This window comes from Nasonia vitripennis (genome assembly GCF_009193385.2).
Source record: "Nasonia vitripennis strain AsymCx chromosome 1 unlocalized genomic scaffold, Nvit_psr_1.1 chr1_random0005, whole genome shotgun sequence".
In the NCBI taxonomy this organism is placed as follows: domain Eukaryota; kingdom Metazoa; phylum Arthropoda; class Insecta; order Hymenoptera; family Pteromalidae; genus Nasonia; species Nasonia vitripennis.
The window spans coordinates 4,107,834-4,130,297 of record NW_022279591.1 but is presented as its reverse complement, the minus strand read 5'-3'; the positions used below and the strand labels follow the sequence as shown (position 1 = coordinate 4,130,297).

The following is a 22,464-nucleotide window of genomic DNA, read 5'->3' as shown; positions in this document are numbered from 1 at the left end:
TTGTTTGATAAAGAATCGAGCTCCTCGAGGTGGCAATGACTGTAAATTTGCAAGTCATCCGCGTAAATAAAATGGGTAACATCGGAGTCTAGACAGAAACCGATGTCGTTGGTGTACAATGCAAACAGCAGGGGACCTAAGACGGAGCCCTGCCGGACGCCGATGTTAAGACACTGCGAAGAGGAACGCTCGCTATTGTCACCAACGACGGCTTGCTCTCTCCCAGTGAGATAGGAGGCAAACCAGCGGATAACCTGCTTAGAGAAGCCGAAGGTGGATAGCTTCCTCAGGAGCCGGACGTGACATACAGTGTCAAACGCCTTGCTAAAATCAAAGAGTAGAAGAAGTGTCACTTTCTTTTTGTTTATCCCGGCCCTGGCATCATCAGTTAGCTTAATTAGGCCAGACTGAGTGCTGTGACCAGTGCGGAAGCCTGTTTGAAGATTATCTTGTAGGAGCCTTGATTCAAGGTATTCTGAGACTTGCCTGTGCACCGGCCACTCCAGGGCCTTGGATAGAAAGCAGAGAAGTGAAATCGGACGGTAGTCAGTCACGGCTGTTGGTGAACTGTCTTTGTTGAGTGCGCACACAAGTGACAATTTCCAAGCAGATGGGAAGCAGGGTTCGCTCAGGGACAGGTTGAAAATATGACTTAGTAAGGGAGCGAGAACCGGCAGTGCTTTTGAAATAACAACCTGTTGGATGCCGTCACTTCCCCTGGCCTGGGTGTCAAAGTGCGAAACCGCAGTCAACACGTCCTATTCCGTTATACAGGGTGGACCATTTTAATCTATTATGAGAAATATCTCAGATTTATGGTTGGATATAGAAAAATGTTTTAGACAAAAGTTGTAGAGGTCAAAGGGGGTCAACTTTTGGTACCAACAACGTTGACCTTGAACTTGTTTTTGAAGGTTATTTCAAGGTCAAGATCATTTTTTTAAATAGGAAGACCTACTTTTGACTCCGGATTTGAAAAGTGCAGAAAATTTTACGTTAAAAATGATATTTTGAACAAGGTCACGGAAGGTCATATGAAGGTCAAATTTACGAAAATTCTTAAATAATGTGTGTTAGCTCAGAATAACGGTTGGAAACATCAAAATGTTTTTAAGAAACGTTGTCAAGGGTGGAGAGTTTCACTTTCTGGTTGCAATAACCTTGACCTTGAATTTGGTTCTCATAGTCATATTTTCAACTTGTCCTTGAGCGAACCCTGCTTCCCATCTGCTTGGAAATTGTCACTTGTGCGCGCACTCAACAAAGACATGTATATTGTCGAGTTTCAGTTTTAAGTTTTTCGAAATGTTATAAAAATTATAAGTGAATGTCCGAAGAAAATCCTGAGCGAAAATATATCGGCACGCACAAGGGATTATAATTTATTGTAGGGTTTTTATAGCTTTTTCTGAACAATGGTCACAGACGACACTTACGCTCGGAAAGAAAGGCCATGCTTAGAGCAGGTATAGAGTAGCGCTAGCGCGCAGGTTTATGTCCCACGCCAAGCTCGTCCATGCAGCAGCGTCCATAGCGGGGAAAACCCAAGATCCATCTGTCCCTTCGCAAGCAGGTATACGAAGTGAGCATCAGCTTCTGCTGCGACCAGAGTTGTTCTGCTCGACAAGAACTGTCCAGGCAGTCAGTCTCGCACGAGCATCGACACGAGAAGTAGCGCTCTCGTACATTGTGATCGATGTGTCGTTAGTGTAATTTTCCTCTTCTAATATTTTACCTTGAATAAAGTACTAGTTCTCTTATATTTTAAATTCATCTTGTCAGCACCTTATTTTGCACCCAGTCAACCGTGGAACAAACATATGTGTGTGTGTGTAGTGGGGGGGGGAGGCATTCCGGACACACACACACACACACATATATATATATATATATATATGACATTTTCATTACATCCCCCATTCACCAAGGTGATTAGGGGTTTAGGATCAAACTTGTCTTCTTTATTCTTTATTGTCCTGCCGTCTGCTTCTGCAGCATCGTCCGGTCGTCTACTTCAAGCAGGATTGACCGGCCATCCTTTGGACAGACCCAACCCGGACACCTACGTTCCTCTGCATAGGGTGAGGGAGTTTGGGATCAACTCAGTTACCTACGTTCCTCAGCATCGGTTTTAGGAGAACTTGGAGGTATTCAACCCTACCTCCTTCGTTTCTCTGCATCGGGCAGGGGAGCGTTTCGTATCTACTACCTAGTGGCCTTCGTGTAGCAAGAGTTTTACTCAGCTGTTTCCACCAGCCATCCTTTGACGCTAGCATAGCTGTCATCATTAACTCAGGGGTAACCCTAGTCTGAAGGTAACGCTCGAGTTCTTCTCGTTCCATTTTGTATCGCGAACAGTTACAGAAGACATGCTCCGCATCTTGCCTAGTATGTTTGCTTCCAAACATACTAGGCAATTTGGGTTATCCTCTATCTTGAAGCGGTGGAAGTAGGTTAGAAAGCACCCATGTCCGCTCAAAAGGTAGTAATTTACTTCCTCGTGTCGGCTATTGGTCCAGCCAACAATACGTGGTATAAGGCGGTGCGTCTATCGCTCCTATCCACTGGAGTCCCATCGTTCTTGCCACTCAGCTAAGGTTTGTTCCTTTGCGGATTTCCAAACTTCCTCTTGAGTATTGTCATCAAGCCGGCTTTCTTCGTATATATTCTTTTGTTCTGTTACTAGAAGGTCAATAGGCGAGATACTTCAAATAACGCATACTGCATCTTCTGATACTGTTTGGTAGGCAGAAGCGACCCCCAATGCACTTCACCTATAAATTTTTGACAGCTCTACCAACATAGCGTCTGCCCATATTGGAGCGCCGTATAACATAATTGATGTTACACTGGCTAGGAGTAACCTTCGACCCTGCGTTGGTTCACCTACATTTGGCATAAGTCGGGATAGTGCAGCACCGATTTTTGCTGCCTTATTGCTCACCCTCTCGAGATGCTGCTTAAACGTTAGTCTGGCGTCAATGGTAATTCCCAGGTACTTAATAGTCGGCTGAAAGTCTATTTCGTGTCTGTCCACTGACAGCGTTATTGTCTCTATTTTCTTTCTACTGGATATACAAATAGCCTCCGTTTTATGGCTAACAAGCTCAAGTCCAGTCTGCTTTAGCCAATCGTGGATTATACTTACTGCTTCGTTAGCGATTTCCGTCACTTCTTCCTTTTGCTTTGCTACTACAACTACTGCAATGTCATCTGCAAACCCTACAAGTGTTGCACCTTCGGGTAGCTCTAGCTTAAGTACTCCTTCGTACATAATGTTCCACAATAATGGGCCGAGTACTGATCTTTGTGAGACCCCTTTGGTTACTTGATAGGTTTTCGTACCGCTCTTTGTGTCATACAGAAGGGTTCTGTCTTGTAGTCAGACATAATCCTTCTTATATATGCAGGTACCTCTTTTTTCCATAGTGCCTCGTGTATCTTGCCCCAGCTGGCTGAATTCAACATATTTTTAACGTCCAGTGTAATAATAGCACAGTACTTCTTAGATCCTCCTTTCCATCTTTTGTCTTTTATTGCAGTTCTAGCGGTGTCTACTACTAAGCTTACGGCGTCAAGAGTGGAGTGTTTTTTCCTGAAGCCGTATTGATATTCCGCTAGTCCGCCTGGTTTTTCGAAGACTTGGTCCATTCTAACGCCGATTATGCGCTCTAAAATCTTGCCCAGGGTGTCCATCATGCAGAGTGGTCTGTATGAGGCAGCTTCTCCAGGTGGCTAATCTCCTTTTGGTAGTAGCACCAGGCGTTGCTTTTTCCAGTTATTAGGAAACGTCCCTTCTTCGAGACATGAATTGTACAAGTTCACAAAGACATCGGGGTGTACCTGTATAGCTTGTTTTAACGCAATATAGGATATGCTATCTAGGCCTGAAGCCTTGTTGTTCCCAATTCTATTGCATGCAGCCAGAATTCCTTTGTGGTGATTGTCGGAATTATTTCGTCATTTTCCTCCGCTTCAGGAATAGCTGTTACTTCCAGTTAAATGGGAAACAGTGTGGTCACAATACGGTCCAACAATTCCGGGCTCTTAGGAGGGGGGGGGGGGGGTATAACCTCTCTTTATCTTCTTCATTACTACTTGGTACGGTCGTCCCCAAGGCTCCAGCTCAACCTCGTCCTGTAACTCTTTAAGGCTACGCCGTTTATTTTCTTGGATTTTTTTCTTGAGTATCCGTTTAGCATCGTTCATTTCTTTATTTATGGCGTCTACTATTTCTCTACAACGACCAGTCTTGTAGTTTTTCTTCGGAGCCCGGTGTTGCCGCCTTCTGGTTCGATGATACTCGCTGCGAGTTGCGTCAATTTTTTTATCCCACCAGTATACTGGCAATCGTCTATTTTTGGGAGCCCTCCTTGGCATCGTTGCATCGCAGGCTCGGGTAATATTTCCTATTACCTGCTCGACTTTGTTATTCGCAGATCCAGACAGCTGTATTTCTTCTAGAGTCAAGAGAATGTCTTCTTATCATAATCTTTCGTTTTCCAACCAACTCTTTTTGTCGTTGTTTTTGTTTTGTTGGATCTCTGCTTTGATATTTTTATCTCTATTATTATCACTTGGTGGTCACTATTTGTGTAATTATCGCTTACCGTCCACGATCTTACTAATCTAATCAGGCAGCTGCTGACAAACGTGATATCTATGATGGATTTTGCGTCTCCTCTTTGAAATGTGTAAGAACATCCCTGCTTAACTAAGACTAAGTCAAGGAGGGCGAATACTACTAATAGCGCTCGTCCTCTTTCGTTCATCCTTTGTCTGCCTCACTCTAACGCCCTGGCGTTAAAATCGCCTGCTATCAGTGCTGGTTTTCTTCCTACAGCAACCTGTACTAGCTGGTCCAACAGTTGTCTGAATTGTTCTATCGACTTATCAGGAGAAGCATAGCAGCTGTAAATGTGTACTCCTGTGAACTTAGCGCGTACGAATCCTTCATTACGTCTCGTGATTTTTTCCTGGAAAGCGGCGTCTCCGCATGCCCATATCGCCGCTTTACCAGTACTCTCTATATCCCACGTTGGTTTATCCAGGTCTCTGTATTGTTCACAGACGATGGCTATGTCGACTTCTGTCTCACGGACATACTGGCTTAGTAGGTCCTGTGCAGTCGCGCAGTGATTTATATTCAACTACACTGTTTTCATTTTCTTCGTCTGCCAGTGGCGTCTACTGCAGCTCGGTAAACTGGGCATGCATAGCTACCAGCTACGTAGTCACTCATTCCACCTGTGCCTCCTTTGCAGAGTACACAGTAGGGTTGGATCTTACAATCCTTTGCTTTGTGCCCATCTTTTCCACATTTAAAGCAAAGCTTACTTCTATCTTCAGTTACTGTGCATTTTCTACCGATATGGCCAAAACCTAGATATTTATAACACCTAAGCGGCTCGTTTTTGCGGTTAGCTACTGGGATTCTACAGTTGACCCCTTCTAATCTGATCTTCCATAGCTTAGTGATTCTAGCCGCTATCTGAGCTGGTACCAGTATCACTGCAATCTGCGTGTCACAATACATCTTTCGCAGAGATCTTATCGTAGACACTTCTATCATGTTCTCTTCGCCAATTTCCTTCTGTAGTGCTTCTAGTACCTCTTTTTTTGAAGTAAGCATGTCCAGATCTCTTAATTCAATGGTTTCTTTTTCCTGGAGTGCTTTTATTGTGGCGCCTTATTAGTACCGCTTTAACTGCTTCTTGGAAGTCCTTTGTTTTGAATTCTTCTGTGCATTTAAGCTCTATCAGTAGATCTCCTGCCGCGTATTTTATTTACGCTATATCCTAGTGTGTTAAGTGACGGAGCCGCTTTCATTTCTGACAAAATGTCTGCATAGCTCTTTTCTTCTGCAGCCTTGATGATGAAACATCCGACCTGGGAGGTCTTGGTCACTTCGGTCTATCCTTGCTGGTCCTATTCTGGTTTGTAACGCTAGGGACACTTTTATCCTCTTTGCTTGACTTTTTCTTATTTATTTATTTTTTTTTTTTTACTTTCTTGCCACGACTTCCTGCCACGCTGCCTTCTTAGGTTGATTACCCTCTTCTTTATTTCCTCCATTTCTATCCTGTGTAGAAGTTGGGGCTCCCTTTATTGTACCCGCCTCCCGAGATCTAAGACTCGGGGTTGTCTGGGTTTCCCTCTCCTGATTCTTATGATTTGGGCAAGATCTTTAATTTGTTTGTGCACATTGTGCCTTTTTCTGACATAGTCTAATTATTCATCGATTCTGCTGCCAAGGCCATCCAAGTGCGCATTCTTTTGCGTTATGCAATCAGCTTTCTCATTCCTGTCTGCATCAACCTCCGTTTCCATATCACCAGCGTCTCTACATGCAGCAGGGGTCAGGTGACCAACCTCTGCGGCTTTTAAGTGAGTTTGCCCCCCCCCCCCCACCAACTCCATGGGGCCAGCGTCAACCACCGGGGCTTTTACCCGATCGGAATTGAGGGCGGGACTCGGCACTGTGGTTTGACCTGTTTGGGGTAGTAATGTTATTATCTTACTATCCATGTCTGATTTATCTGGGTTTTCTTCCCCTAGCCTGTTTGGTGCGCAGAGCATATTTTATTTCTGGTCTACGCTTTGGCCGGTTGAGGAGACCTCGACGCGCTGATGAGCATTCTCCTATCCGCCACCCAGGGGACGCGCCACATACGTGGTTTCGGGATCTCCGCGCTCGTGTACGTGCGTGTGTATATGCGCGCGTGTGTGTATGTGTGTGCATGTGTGTTGAATTCTGATTCCAGGAAAAGAATTTTGTATAACTTAGCCTAGTTTTCAAAATTATTTTTTGCGTTTATAATCGTTTTATGTTACAAAAAGTTCAGCTATAACACATAAGCAATAACACAAAAAATAATAAAATAACCTACTTTTCCTATTTTGATCCTCGAGATCGATCGCATCGTTTGGCAGCAAAAGTACTAACCACTTTTGCTTGATGCACTTCTTTTATACCTATCATTTTGGTCACCTCACCCAGCCAACTGACACCCTATACCTGTCATTGACATTCTGACCATATAAGTGCTTTTCTACGCTTTCCATATGACACCCTTCTTTTTGCTGACTTATTCATAATGCTGGCATTGTACTTATTAAGATCGATGAATTTTTTAGCCGTTTGCGATGTACTGGCTGCTAATTTCCAAACTATATTGGAAAAAAAGTACATTGTAAATCATTATTGTAATTATCATCGAATAACTCACATTTAATTCGCCTACATAAGAACGTGCATTAAAATTCAATAGTTTACTACAAATTTTGCATAATTTTACTAACATATCGGTGGTCTCTTGAGCGCGATGCTAGAGGTGCTAACCGCCTGGGTCGACAGCTGCTTGATAACGTAGCCGAATTTTGACTCTGTCGAGACACCGGTGAGACAATATGCGCTGAGCATCACGATTACTCCTGTAGTTTACAAGCAAAAAATATTAGGAGACATCAAACTTAAGTGATTTTTTCTTAATTTATTATTATATTTGGTTCTTTAGTGAAATGACTTGTTTCTTGTGCATAATTTTGATTACGTATACGCCTATTATTATGCAAATTCAAGTGCCAAGGACTTGGCAGCAGTTTTTCTTCTGACGAAGAAGGTATATCAAATAAATTTAAAGATTAGGCTGAAGATAATGTTCGTAATCAGCACAAATAAAATAAATAATTTACTTGATATGTATAAGTATGTAATCATCGAATAAATTAAATTAATTAATATTCATTTTTACTTTCAGTCTGAAAGAAATTTCATTATGGAAGTAGTGTGTGAAGCAACACAGTCCACACACACGCAAATCAAAGTTGCTGCTTTACAATGTTTAGTTAAAATTATGTCATTATATTACCAGTATATGGAACCGTATATGGCCCCCGCTTTATTTCCCGTGAGTAATTTTTTAAAAATTGAATTTATGTGAGTTTTAAAAATATATTTATCATTGTGTGACTTAATGATCATAATTACATTTTATATTTTGTAAGTATAATAGTTGAAAATGGTTATGGTGGAAGTAAAAAATAAAAAAGTATGCATATAAAGGGAAAAAATATATGGTTTAAAAAAATTGGCTGTCATGGGACACCTGGCAGATGTGATAAAACATAGAAATTCATGCTTATAAAATGCATACGTAATTAGTATAGTCTTTGATAAGAGAAATCGTGAAAATCTTTAGAAAGATGGTGCACTTGTAAAGATTATATGTAGATTGACGTATACTTGACACGTATTATTTTGCACAGGGTTTAATATTCTTTCTTTAGTTCAATTATTGTTGTTAGACTATATGTGCGACACTATTCTTCCCAACACATGTGCGCAACACCTAGCGCCTCACATGCAATAGGATTTTTTTTAACCGTAGTATTTGGCGCGATTGCCACGTTTAGGAGATAAGAAAATAATTACTCACAATATGTACAGTTTCTTGCACTTTGTATTTCACCCAGTCCTTGCCTACAACGCGGTGGCTATAGTGCCTCCAACGCACAGTGGCAAGCCCAACCTGCTGCAACTGTGCAGCTAGGGTTTCCGCTCGCGCTCTGTCTCACAAATTCGCGTACGCTAGCTGGACACCTTCGTGCGCACACCGACACTCGTCTCTCTCTCTCTCTCTCTCTCTCTCTCTCTCTCTCTCTCACTCACTCTCTCTCACTTTCTCTCTCTTTTACTCGTTCTGTCGACAGCCGTCGCGTCGGTGCTTACTTCATCGCCTTCTGGACTCCTCCTGGACCTGGTGGCAGCTGGCTGCTTTGGCTATTCCACGCCGATGTTACTCACAGTTTTGATCCTCTCGATGATGGTAGCGGACTGGCTGGCGTCCTCCCTCTGCAGGTCACTGCTCCTCAGGATGGTCGTTGGCTCTTCCAGGCATCGGTACTTTCTAGTGCCAGCACGCTACACCTCTAATACACACGCACTCTTGCACACTCGGGAGACTTTCTTAATTTTCTCTAATTGTTGACGTGGGGTCGACAAGCAAAGGACAACGCGTTACCTCTCTCGCACGTCGACGTACTCTGTCGACAGTCGGGAGCGAACTGGCGGATTTTCCACTAGTTCTTCTCACGCTTCTTGCTGGCGCCCGATTGGCTTACAGTCCGCGCGGATAACAAGCCACGCATCGACGCCCGCTGATTGACTCGTGACGTGCGGAGGACCAATCAGCGTTTACGTCGACAAGACCAACGTTGACGGTTAGCTAGCCAGTTCCTCAAACTTGAAAACAGGCCGGCGCCGATAACAACAAGCCAACTTGTTTTTTCCGCGCACTTGGGGCTTTGTCGAATCGATCGAAATTCCTCGTATCGACGCGGTTGCGACGTTTGCAACGTCGCAATCCTCTTCCCTCAACACTCTTCTTTCTCGGAGAACTTGGCCTTAACCTTCTATCTGCGTGCCAGGTTCACACTCTCCTCTTCTTCCTGCATCTCACTAACTTTACTCTCTCACGTCCTTGTCTCTCTACTTCCTCTGCCTTCTCTCTTCTTGCTTCCTTCCTTAATTTTATTTTTTTTTATCATTGCCATTTGCATTTGGCAATCTAGGCACAGACCTGAGTAGCTTACCTGTCTGCACAGCTGGCATGATGACTGCGGCAACTGCCTACGCGCAGGACATTCGTGTACTTTGTACTTTTCACTGGCATGCCCAGCTGATAATTTTCGGACAATTCAATGCCCGGTGCCTCACTTTGCAACAGGTAAAGCAAGTGCTACCTTCTCGCTTTTCTCGAGCCACAGCATTAGCGGTAGGACTCGCTAGGCCGCGCTATCCGGTAGCTTTCTCTTTCCTCGACGAAACTCTCTTTCTTTTAGTCGTTTTCATTAACGACGACAGGAGGCAAGCCATCACCAGGGCTCGCCTGCTTCGTCCTCGCGATTGCAGTGGCTCTCTGGCTTCCTTCTGTCACACTGTACGCCGGGGACGCGCATGTTCTCCGTTGGTAGTGGAGGCACGTACCGGCTCTCTAACTCTTGTAGCCGTTCCCAGCTTTTGACGCTCTTATCGCCAATACGCTTGCGCAGATCATTCTCCAAATCCTCCCGACAATATGGAGCCATGAACCAGCGACAGAAGGCCTTGCAGAATATTTCCCATGTTCGCAAGCTTTTTTCTTCCGAAAATCGCTTTAAATTGTTTTAAGCCGTTTTGCAAATGGTTCAGTGTATTGGTTACCGGAGAAATAAAAGTTTTGCGAATCTAACCTTTACACTGTGTAATACTGCTTTCCATAAATCGTGTCTAATCAAATATTTAAAACAACAAAAGCGCAAGCCAAAAAATTGTTACGTTGACTCGTTTGACGAATAAGCATCTGTAGATAACAGTCCTTCCGCAACAGATATCGCGCGTGCGTTGGCGTTTGACCAATTTCGTAAACTAGACGTAAATCTTGATACATTTAATCACTCGCATAACTCCGGGCTCTTGTAGGCAATCAATTTCTCCGAGCCTCGTCTTTCCTCTGGCACCTGAATCTCAAATTCCAACCGCCATGTCCACTTTGCTATCTAATTGGGATTCAATGACCACCTCGCAACAGATAGCGGCTCTTTTCAACCGCGGCGGCGCGTCCGAGGAAAAGCGTGTTGCCAAGATTGATTCTCTTTAATCTTAATCCCAGGTTTAATTCTAGTTTAGGCACCGTTTGCAAGGCCCATGACAAACTCTATCGCGTTGCTGTTCGACTTAAAAGCTCTACTCTGCTTGCACTCAATGCTTAACTCATGGATTTCCTCGAAACCAACGCACTGCTGACTGACTATCAGTCCGGTTTTCGCAAGGGCTTTAACACCTAATCTACCCTTCTGAAAATTACTGAAGATATAAGACTCAGCATTGAAAAAGGCCTGGTCACAATCCTAGTTTTATTTGATTTCAGGTAAGCATTCAATTCTATACGCCATGCTGTTCTCCTCAGAAAAATAAGAGACTTAAATTTTTCTGACGATACTATTAAATGGTTCCATTCGTATCTATCTAGTCGCGCGCAAGCTATCATTGACACAAATAGTGTACTAACTTAATTCCTTGAACTTACGTTAGGTATTCTCAAAGGCTCAAATTCTGGCCCTGTTGCGTTTCTAATATTTGTAAGTGCAATGGTAAACGCACTATTCCACTGCTCTAATTCGCGTATGCTATTTGCTGTGACTTTCAAATCTACCTCCAATGTAAGCGGACTGATCTCCCTAAATGCATCTCCCGTCTGACACAGGACGCAAAAAAGATTTCAGCCTGAACCTGCAATAATGGTATTGAGTTGAATACTGAAAAAACCCAGGGTTTAATTTCTGGATCAGTACAAAACCTTATGCGGATTGATACAACCATATTACTACAGTTGACTGTAAGTGACTACCTTAAGATCTCGAGATTGTTGGGTCAAATCACCCTCGTCGCTTTACTTTTGTGCAATTTAGTTCCCAAAAACCCCGTTACAATATATACTTCAATGTTATCTGTTAACAAAATAGAACTATTCATTAGTTGCTTGAAGCTGGTCAAAATTGTAGAAATATAAGGTTTTCAAAAAGGTTTTAAGAAAGATTTTTCTGAATTTTCGACACGGATAATGTTTAGTGCAATTTTAGTTTCAGTCACATCACTAGAGTTTTGCCACCCCCCCCCCCCTTCTTCTGTTCCACAATGTATTATTTTTCGATACAGAGTGTATAAAAAATCGATTTTACGCTCGCTCCACGTGCAATAAATCGCATTTTATGTCCCTAGTATCGACAAATAGTACATTACGATACGTGTGCGCTAAGCGCCGTGTAAAACTGAACCATTTAAGTCAAGAGTATCGTATAAAATTTTATAGCACAGACTGCTAAAATCCGCAAGTCTCACCCATTCGTGACTAAAGTAGTCCTTATTTGCACCGTGAGGTTAGCGCACTTGCGTAGCGAATGTGATAAACACGGTGCAAAAAAGGACTACTTTCGTCACAGGTAGGCGTGACTTAACAGCGTATTTTAGCCACACTATGCTATAAAATAAATGTTTGATACACGTCTGAAAATTAATTCCACACGTATTTGAGTGCCAACCTCGCTTATTTTTAATATTTTTAAGAAGCTTTGAATCATTGTATTGAAGAAAAACAATTCCTTTAATCGCATATCTCTTGGAGAAAGCATACGTTAATGAAATTGGCAGCGGTTATTTGATGATAGTGCCGATTTGATCATTTTTATATTAAAAAAAATAGCGAAAAATGCACGTTTACCCCTAAAAAAATGGAGGTTGACACTTTTCGAGGTAAAAATTGTGCATATGGTAGCGTATTTTTATAATAAAGAATTTGGCATTGGTTTTATTAAAAAACTCTTGGTTTTATTGGTTTTATTAAAAAAATATTTTTTGCTATATTAGAAAAAACCTGTTTTTGTGGGTAAACTTCAGGGGCTATTTTCTCCTCTTAAATCGACTAGTTAGCACGTAAGAAAAAACACGTGTCTTGTATTTTTTCGAGGACTACAAAGTATCACAAATTGATTAAAATCGGTGAGGTACACCTAGGAACCCTTCCTTAATTGATCTCAGGTACAGGCGTATACGAACGAAGGACTGATCGGAAGTAACTATGAATACGAGTCTTACTACAACGATAGTAGGATTAATACAAATGACGGAGTTATAGTATTTGTAAATAGAAACTTAGTTCAGAGCACAGAAGTTGTTCAACAGGGTAGGATTATAATTGTTAATACAAAAATTAACTCAAATATTAATAGCAATATTGAAGGCTCTTCCATGTATAGATCTCATAGCATACCTAAGACTGAGTTTATATTAGATTTAAATAAATATTTGATAAAAAAGAGAAACATTAAAAATCACTTAGTAATATAGTAATAGGAGATTTCAATATTGATATATTGGATTGTGATCATGTGAGCCAAGAATTCCTGTGTAATTTCTTGGATAAAGGATATATTCCTGGATTCGTTGGAATTACAAGGCCACCTATGGGCATTGCAACGGGATCTTGCATTGATAATATTTTTATAAAAACTGATAACTTAAATACAATTACTTATAAACTTGAACTATCTATAACAGACCATTACCCTATATTTATAGCTCTCAATAAAATGAAAATAGTACATAACAAACCAACAATAGTTTTAAATTATAAAAAATTAATAAATAGTGCTGAAACAAAAAACTGGAATGATATTATAACAATGCAAGATCCTTATTTGGCCACAGATAAATTGTTGTATGAGATTAAACAATGTATAGAATTATCCAAAAGGAATCAAAGAAGGCTTAAACAGGTGGGGAGGAAAATTGGATCATTGATGCGATAATTAAATCGTGCGAAACCAAAGAATTCTTATATAAGTATATCAATAATAAGCAACTTGAAAATGAATACAGAACCTATTCCAAAAACTTGAAGAAAGTTATTAAAGACGTCAAATTTAGATATGATGAAAAACTAGTCGAAAGAAATGCAAATAACCCCAAAAAACTTTAGGAAATCATAAATAATAAACTTGGCAAAAAAGATCTAATGAAACCATAAGTTATATAAAGATAAATGATATTAAAGTTACAAAAAAAGTTGAGATAGCTAGAAACATGAACAAGTTTTTTTGAGATCGGCCGAAAATTGACTACTGATATCGTGCAACCCAATAACGCTGAATTTAGACTACTGGATATTAATGCAAAGTCAATTTTTCTAAAACACGAATAAAGTAAAAACCATAATCAATACATTGAAAATAAAAAAATGGTAGAGTGGAAAAAATAAAAGTGATTTGCAATTGTATTGCGGTACCCTTAACGCATATTTTTAATGTCTGCATTGAAAAGGCTACATGGCCAGATGCACTAAAAAAGGCCGAAATCATTCCAATATATAAAGCAGGGGAAAAACATAACATTACTAATTATAGGCCCATCTCACTCATATCTAATGTTGCTAAAATTTTCGAAAGAATTATATATAACAGGCTATATGATTTTATACAACATAATGACATAATCTCCAAACACCAATTTAGTTTTATGAAAAATATTGGTTTAAAAAATGCTTTAATCTATATCACGCAAATATTGTACAATAACGTAGATAAAACGATACCAACAATAGTCACTTTTCTCGACTTGGCTAAAGCTTTCGATACAGTCGACCATAAGTTGTTATTAAATAAACTGTATTGTATTGGTATTAGGGGACAGGCGTTAGATCTTCTTCGAAGCTATTTGAATAACAGATATCGTACTGTTAAAATTGACGGTGTAGAAAGTGATAGTTTACTAATAAGTATGGGTGTTTCACAGAGTACGATACTGGGCCCACTCCTATTTATTTTATATATAAATGATGTTCTAAAGGAGATTCCACTAAAATCAATTCTATCGTACGTAGATAATACTGCAATAATAGCAACAGGCAATACGTGGATAGAGGCGCAAAAAAATATGAATGATTTTCTTACTGTGGCATACAAATGGTTGGCGGTAAATAAGTTATCTCTAAACGTGGATAAAACAGTTTGTAGGACATTTGGAAGCTATTGCGATAGTATACCGAAGCATATTGATGTAAAAATTCAGAGTAGAAAGATAGCTAGAGTTGAGAATTACAAATACTTCGGAATTGTCATTGACTTCAATTTAAAATTGGATAAACACATCCAATATATAAAAAAAAAAAAAGTATCTGGTCTATATTTTTCACAAACTATCACACACTATGTCAACAGAAACACTAAGAATGATATACTATGCATTCTTCCATAGCATAATCAGCTATGGAATAGTAGCCTGGGGTGGTGCCTATAGAAATAACCGTGATTTATTGCAAAGTTTACAGAGGAAAATTCTTACGATTACCAATAAAAATAATTTTAGTATACAAGATCCAAGTCCATTAAACCTAGAGCAACTTTTTAATTTTGAATCCCTTAAAATCCATTATAACGATGTCAAAACTCAATTCCTACCAAATGAGTTCAAGGAATTAGATATAAGCAAAACCGCGGCAAAAAGTAAAATTAAGATTTGGATTAAAACCAAAACTTAGTTTTTTAAATAGTTTTAAATTTGTTAAATTTGTTAAATTTAAAAAAAAGAAAATGTAAATAGTGTTGTTGTAAGGGTCTGATAATGTAATTATCTTTAGCTTTTAAGTACTAGTTTTTTTGTTACATACAAAGCTTGCTAACTTAGTTTACCTCTACAAGGCTTGCTAGTATGTGTACTGTTGATGTATACTATGTAAGCTATTATCTTAGTTTAATAAATAAATAAAAATATTTCCTGTTTCAGGTGTAAAAAGATAACTTAAAACGCTATTTTGGCTAAAAGTCCATCTTTTTCGTTAGAAGCTTGATTTTTTGGAGATGGCAGATAAACGTAAATGAAGCGAATTTACTTTCTTAAATTGTAATTTTTAGGGCTTATAACTTAATTTTTTTAGAAATAGACTTCATTTTTCAATACTTCATAAAATTTTACATAAAAAATTATGTATGGAATGTGATTTAGGCACGGTTTGCTAATGCTTGGATAAACCGATCCAGGCATGTCGGTAAATGCAAAAATAGAAAAAGTAAAAAAAATCGCTGCCAATTCTTTAACACGTAGCTTTCTTCAACATTATGTATCGCTTAAATATCTGAATTGCTTTGACCATATATAATTCTATTAAGTTTATGTACTTTTTCGTTTAATAAATAAAATTATTTCGGATCATTTATAGATACATAATCAATTATAATCAACTATCTCTTTTTCTCGCATAGCTATAATTGTTTATATTATATTATTATATATAGTTGATGGCATGTCAGCGGCATGAAAAAAAAATTTTGTAAACTTTTTATTTATTATTAAATTTCTTATTCAATTATTGTATTTATTTAGCTTCAAGTATTTTTCTACTGTGCAATCGCACTATTATAAATAGGCTTACATACTGCCATCTGACGGGAGATATACGTGAGTGCCTTACTCGAGAATTGACATTCGTCACGATAACGCGCGCCGATCGCCAAAGAGAAACAAACAGAAAAAGATACTCTGCAAGTTGGAGTTAAAATTACTCCTTCTCGTTTTTCTTCGGATATGCTTCATGAAATAACTTAAAATTAAAGTAGTCTATAGTTATAATAGCATTCGATAATCTTGATGTTCTGAAGAAAAGTTCAACATTTATTTTCCGCGTTATAATGGTAAGGATAGTTCGCAGAACGCATCTAAAATCACTAGTGATCGAACAATCGCCATGAAAAAACACACATGCGTAATTGAAAATCTTGTTGTCAACGAATTGGTAAAACAAAAATAGAAAGAAACGAGCCTAGGTATAGATTAAAATCCATTAAATTAAAGCTGAGATCCAAGCGATGCAGTTTTCAGTTATATAGAGTATACAGGGTAAGAAAACAAAATTTTGAAGCTTAATATCTTTGAAACTAATTGTTTTCATAAACAGCCCAAATAAAGGGATCAAGGTGCTATATAATGCTAACTAAATCTAAAATTTGAACTTGATTATTGCTTTTCTACTCCAGTTATCGCGTCACGTAGAAAAACGACTTTTTTCAGTTTTTTGATGTTTTTCTCAGGATCTGTCCCATGAAATAAAGATAGATAGATAGATAGATTAGCCTTTATTTTGCACAAGTCAAAAATACATATGTATCACATATTGTCATTAATTTATCACAGATTCGTATTACGCATTATGTACATTTTTTCTTATTTACTACTCTATCACGTCACTTAAATAAAAACCTTTGGTCATAGATGTTAAAATACATTAATAATATAAATAAATAAATAAATAGAACAAATATTTGGACGGTACAATATCTAACGGAGTCACGAAACAGTCGCAGAATCAGTGTTCTGATCGACAGTACACTCAATCTCGCGTACGTATATGCGCCTCCGCATCACAGCCTTAAAAGATTTAAGCGACGGGAGATCTCTCACGTCGCGCGGGAGAGAATTCCAGAGGCGCGCACCCTGGGCTTTAAAGGAATATAGCCCCGCATCGGTACGCGCGCTAGGCACCAATAATTAAAAATTTAAGTGGAATATAGTCGTAATAACTTTCAATAATCATGTTTTTTTTAAAGATTTAACATTTAGTTTTCAAGTTAAAACTATTTTAAAAAATCGGGCTTCATGGTGTGTAATAAAAGATCGACGAACGATAATATCAATTTTCCGCAGTTAAAAGATAGGTAATTTTCTTCTCATTCAGGTACATATTCAGCAAGTTACTTTTATCAACTATTCCAATAACTTTATTAGAAAAAACTGAAATATCAAAACTAAAAAATCCCTATAAAACAGACGTACACAAAATGTAAAAATGGACTTTTTTCCCACAATGTTCTAGTAAAAACAAAGAAAATGAGACTTGGTGGGTTGAAATCCACTAACAAGGAAAGGTACCCAACCCGAACTCACCGATTTTGATGATTTTCATATATGTTGTAGAACATAAAAAAATAAGAGACACGTATTTTTTTTTATCGGCTAATTTTCACTTTTAAGGGGTAAAAACCTCCCCTAAAGTTAACCCTCAAAAAGCGTTTTTTTTAAATATCTCGGCTTAAAATTAATATTTTTCAATGAAACAAATTGGAGGTTATTTCTTACAAAAAGAGCAAGTATTTCATGATGATTTGAAGAGTAAGAGTAGCATCCCCTATTTTTTAGGGGTTGAAAACATATATTTTTTGGCATAATTTTATAATAAAAATATTTAAACCGACTAAAAAAAATTGGAAAAAATGTTTAAACATCCATAATAACAAAATTTAGTTGACGTCTTTCGGTGTTTTCATAAATATTACCCCTAAGGGGGTAAACCACCCCTAACACAAAATAACTGTAAATATGTAATTCAATACATAATATTTCGTAGAAAGTTTGTATATAGAGGTTTTCGAGGTCGCTGATTACAAATCTGTTATCAGATTTTGAAAATTCAAAATGGCGGAACCAATAGGACGGAAATATCGAAAAAAAATTTTATATAATAAAAAAGTTTTAAACGACTAAAAAAATTGGAAAAAAATTTGTAAACATCTATAATAAACAAATTAAGTTTTTCGATTTTTTCATAGATACTACCCTTTAGGGGGTAAACCACCCCTAACACAAAATAACTATAAGTATACTTCAATCCATAATATTTTGTAGAAGGTTTGTATCTAAGGGTTTTCGAGACCGCTCTTTGCAAATCTGATATCAGATTTTGAAAATTCAAAATGGCGGAACCAATGTGGTGGACGAAAATGTCGAAAAAAAATTTTAACTTTCATAAAAACTTGTTATAAATGTGTTATCTTTGTAGCCTGTACATGTGAACTAAAGAGCCTTAAACCCTAAACCCCTGAAGAACAAATAGGCTAAATGGTTGTGCTTTTTAACCAAACCACCTCAAATTCCTAAATTTGTAAACAAGAAAATTCTGTGTGTGAAGCAGTTTTATAATTTCCGTAGAAATTGTTATCAGAATGTTATTGAAATTCCTTTATTGTAAATTCAACTTATAATTTATTTTTGTTTATAATAGTAGAGTATAATAATAATCTACAATCTTTTATCTTTTGCCATAGTGCATTTTTTGTATTGAGCATAAAATATATTATTTTACGATGTTTTTACAATAATGGTAGTCCTCATAAAAGTGTTTAAAGCACAATGCTTTTTTGCACCAACCACATCGTACAATTGCAATGTTTGTGCACCCTTCTATTTCACAATGTGTTGCACAAGACTTTCCAAAACTGAAATCTATAGGATTATCAAATTTATCTGGTTTTTCATTGACGTAACCGTTTTTATACCAGGAATATTTAAACAAATCTATATATCTCGGTGAAGACAGTTGGTTGTGAACCAATGATTGAAGTTTAATTATATTATTTCTCACATGTAAATTCATATCATGATCCATTAACATTACATTATCAGAAAATGTTCGGACAAAGTTTTTCCAAATACGGAATCCATAGACATCAAGTGGTTGTATTTTTCCTGTGGTTCCAGTTGGAATTTTTTTATGTTAATAATTTTATTTTGTGGCATTGTTTCTTCTATAACTTTGTCACAATGACCACTCCAAGAATCAAGTAATAGTATTGAGTGATGGCCTACATAGGGATAAAATATTTTTTCCAACCAGATTTTGAAGTGATCTGCAATTAAACGACTTACTAATTAACTGATCAACGATATTACAATGTAAAAATTGTTATTAGTTCCCTTACTTGTTGTTAATTTTCCAGATTTGGATGCTTCCACGTACACGTTTTCTGGTCTAAATATGTTTTGTTCTACAATAGGGCCAAACTTGCCACTTGGTTCCTTTAAAACAAGAAATAGCGGTGACAACAGTTGTCCAGTAGCTGATATTAGTGGCTGTATAGTATAACTATGCGTTGTTGCTGAAATTGACTGTACCAGACATTGCACTTGCTTTTCTCCTTCTACTGCTAATGTTCTTCCAAAATGCATTTCTAGCAGAAATCCGCTCTGATCTGTATTATACAAATTTTCGAGTCCAATCCTTGGTATACACGATTTAACGTCATCGATAAATGCTTCAGCTTTAGCCGTAAGTTCTGCACTACTTTCTAGTGTTTTTCTTGTTATGAACTTATTTATTTTCCTAGAAACTATTCGGTGTGCTTGCTTAAATTTGAGTAACCAATGTTTAGAAGCTTTGAATCTAATATCATCAAAACCAATTTCTTTTTTAGCTTGTAAGGCCCATCGAATTATATCTTCATCATGGATAATTGAACCACTGTCGAGAGCTGCTTGAAAATTATCCAGGGTATACTGACAAATTTGTGCTACTTTTTCTCTATACGTGCCACCTTTATTAATTGAATGAGCCCAACGACGTAGCTGACTAATAGATGATACTTTTTTGAATCTGTTTTGCACTGTTTTGAGACTTAAATTTTGCTTCGTTTTGCTACTTCTCCAAAATTCTACAGCTCTTTTTTTGTATTCAAAATTTAGTTCTTCATTATCTGCTGTACATTTGTTGGTGCTATATCCGGATCAGGAAAATGATGTTGCACTTCATCTTCAATTATTTCCACATTATGGTCTTTATACTCTTCTTGAAAATCCAAAGAGTCATCAGTAATCATTTCTACATCGTTGAAATAATGTGTTGCATCTATTAAAATTTCTTTTATTTTTTCGGCCAACTCTGTTTCGTGATAATTCGTGACACTATCTGGTATGTTTAACGCTTGAAAGTATGCTAATAATAAGTTTAGAACGTTTAACGGATTAATTTTCATTTTTCAATCTAAAATGAAAACAAGCGGTAAAATTTATACAAGCTGTGTTTTTGCATGTAAGGCACGACTGCTACATTTCTACCAGAATAAAACGAGTGAATGTAAATTGAATCAAATCATTAATTTATGCATTGGAGAAGAATTCTCGTTCCACTTTGTGATGTTCGGAAAACTCTATTTTTGGTTTTATTCAACTTTTATTCACTTTGAAATTGAATAATGTAAATATATATAAAATCACTAAAGAAAATTTTCTACAACTGTATGATACCACTGACAAACAAAAAGACGTACTATTCGTACTTTCCGGCATCGAACTAGAATACCCACAAAACTCACTCACTGCCTAAAAAATAACACAGGCAGCTGAGGTAAACACTCGATGAAAACAATCTAAAAAAAGAACATACTGATTCGCACATATTGTCAACAACTTTTATGAGTGAAAGACATTTATCTGTGGAATTATCATTGAATGTACGATAACATTCATTAAACTAATGAATGCATATAAAATTCCCTTTCAATAACAACGTGTTCTTTAATTGCAAATGAAGTTCGAGTATTAATATTCTTTTATGTATTTTTACCAATAACAAAAATTATCATAGTAATATAATAATAATAATAAGAAGAAGAAGAATAAGCATAATTGCAATAGCAATAATAACAGTAATACTGATAATAGCAATGATAATGAAAAATAATAATAATAATTAGAATAATATTTATTATTAAATTTAGATTTTTTGATAAATTCATTAAATCGTATCAAATAGTATTATTATGGAATTCTAGACTGTAAATATTTTACTATAGATACAATAATCATTACTTCGAGAATTCATCTAAAAAACGTTTGGCTTACGAAATAATTGTAACAATGAAAAACTCCCAAGTTTGACAACATTAAATTTTATTACAAAACGCAAAAGAGTTTGATAAACTAATTTTATTAACCTATGTTTTTTCATTTGCAAAAAAGTGTGGACTTTTTGAATTTATAAAATTATATAATTATGCAATTTATGAAATACTTTATAATTTATGAAATTACTTTTGAAATTATGCTAATTTATAAAAGCAGAAAAATAAATAATCTTTGATTGAAACATAAAACGAGACGTTATTTTTTACATACAAAATGATAGAATAAAATATCGGTAATATGTCTATACTCGTGTCTACGGTAAAGCATAGGCCTTCGGCTTGTCTGGAGGTTAGGGGTTTGGAGTCGTTTGGTTAAAATGCACAACCATTTAGCCTATTTGTTCTTTAGGGGTTTAGGGTTTAAGGCTCTTTAGTTCACATGTACAGGCTACAAAGATCACACATTTGTAAACAAGTTTTTTTGAAAGTTAAAATTCGTTTTCGATATTTCCGTCCACCATATTGGATCCGCCATTTTGAATTTTCAAAATCTGATAACAGATTTGTAATCAGCGACCTCGAATACCTCTATATACAAACCTTCTACAAAATATTATGGATTGAAGTATACTTATAGTTATTTTGTGTTAGGGGTGGTTTACCCCCCTAAGGGGAAGTATCTATGAAAAAACCGAAAAACTTAATTTGTTTATTATAGATGTTTACAAATTTTTTCCAAATTTTTTAGTCGTTTAAAACTTTTTTATTATATAAAATTTTTTTTCGATATTTCCGTCCGCCATTTTGAATTTTCAAAATCTGATAACAGTTTTGTAATCAGCGACCTCGAAAACCTCTATATACAAACTTTCTACGAAATATTATGTATTGAATTACATATTTACAGTTATTTTGTGTTAGGGGTGGTTTACCCCCTTAGGGGTAATATTTATGAAAACACCGAAAGACGTCAACTAAATTTTGTTATTAAGGATGTTTAAACATTTTTTCCAATTTTTTTTAGTCGGTTTAAATATTTTTATTATAAAATTATGCCAAAAAATATATGTTTTCAACCCCTAAAAAATAGGGGATGCTACTCTTACTCTTCAAATCATCATGAAATACTTGCTCTTTTTGTAAGAAATAACCTCCAATTTGTTTCATTGAAAAATATTAATCTTAAGCCGAGATATTTAAAAAAAACGCTTTTTGAGGGTTAACTTTAGGGGAGGTTTTTACCCCTTAAAAGTGAAAATT

At 37.0% G+C, this 22,464-nt stretch overlaps 1 protein-coding gene across 5 annotated transcripts in view; it reads left to right on the top strand.

Annotated features, from left to right (window-relative positions):
• The window catches only part of LOC100114333 (importin subunit beta-1), a 192,297-nt gene that overhangs the window by 115,070 nt on the left and 54,763 nt on the right, over positions 1-22,464 (top strand). For all 5 annotated transcript variants that reach the window (XM_003425289.5, XM_032601307.1, XM_008203787.4 and 2 more), the window contains one exon: positions 7,761-7,910. In XM_003425289.5, the coding sequence (XP_003425337.1) occupies positions 7,761-7,910 (150 nt within the window). The remainder of the gene's footprint in view (positions 1-7,760; positions 7,911-22,464) is intronic.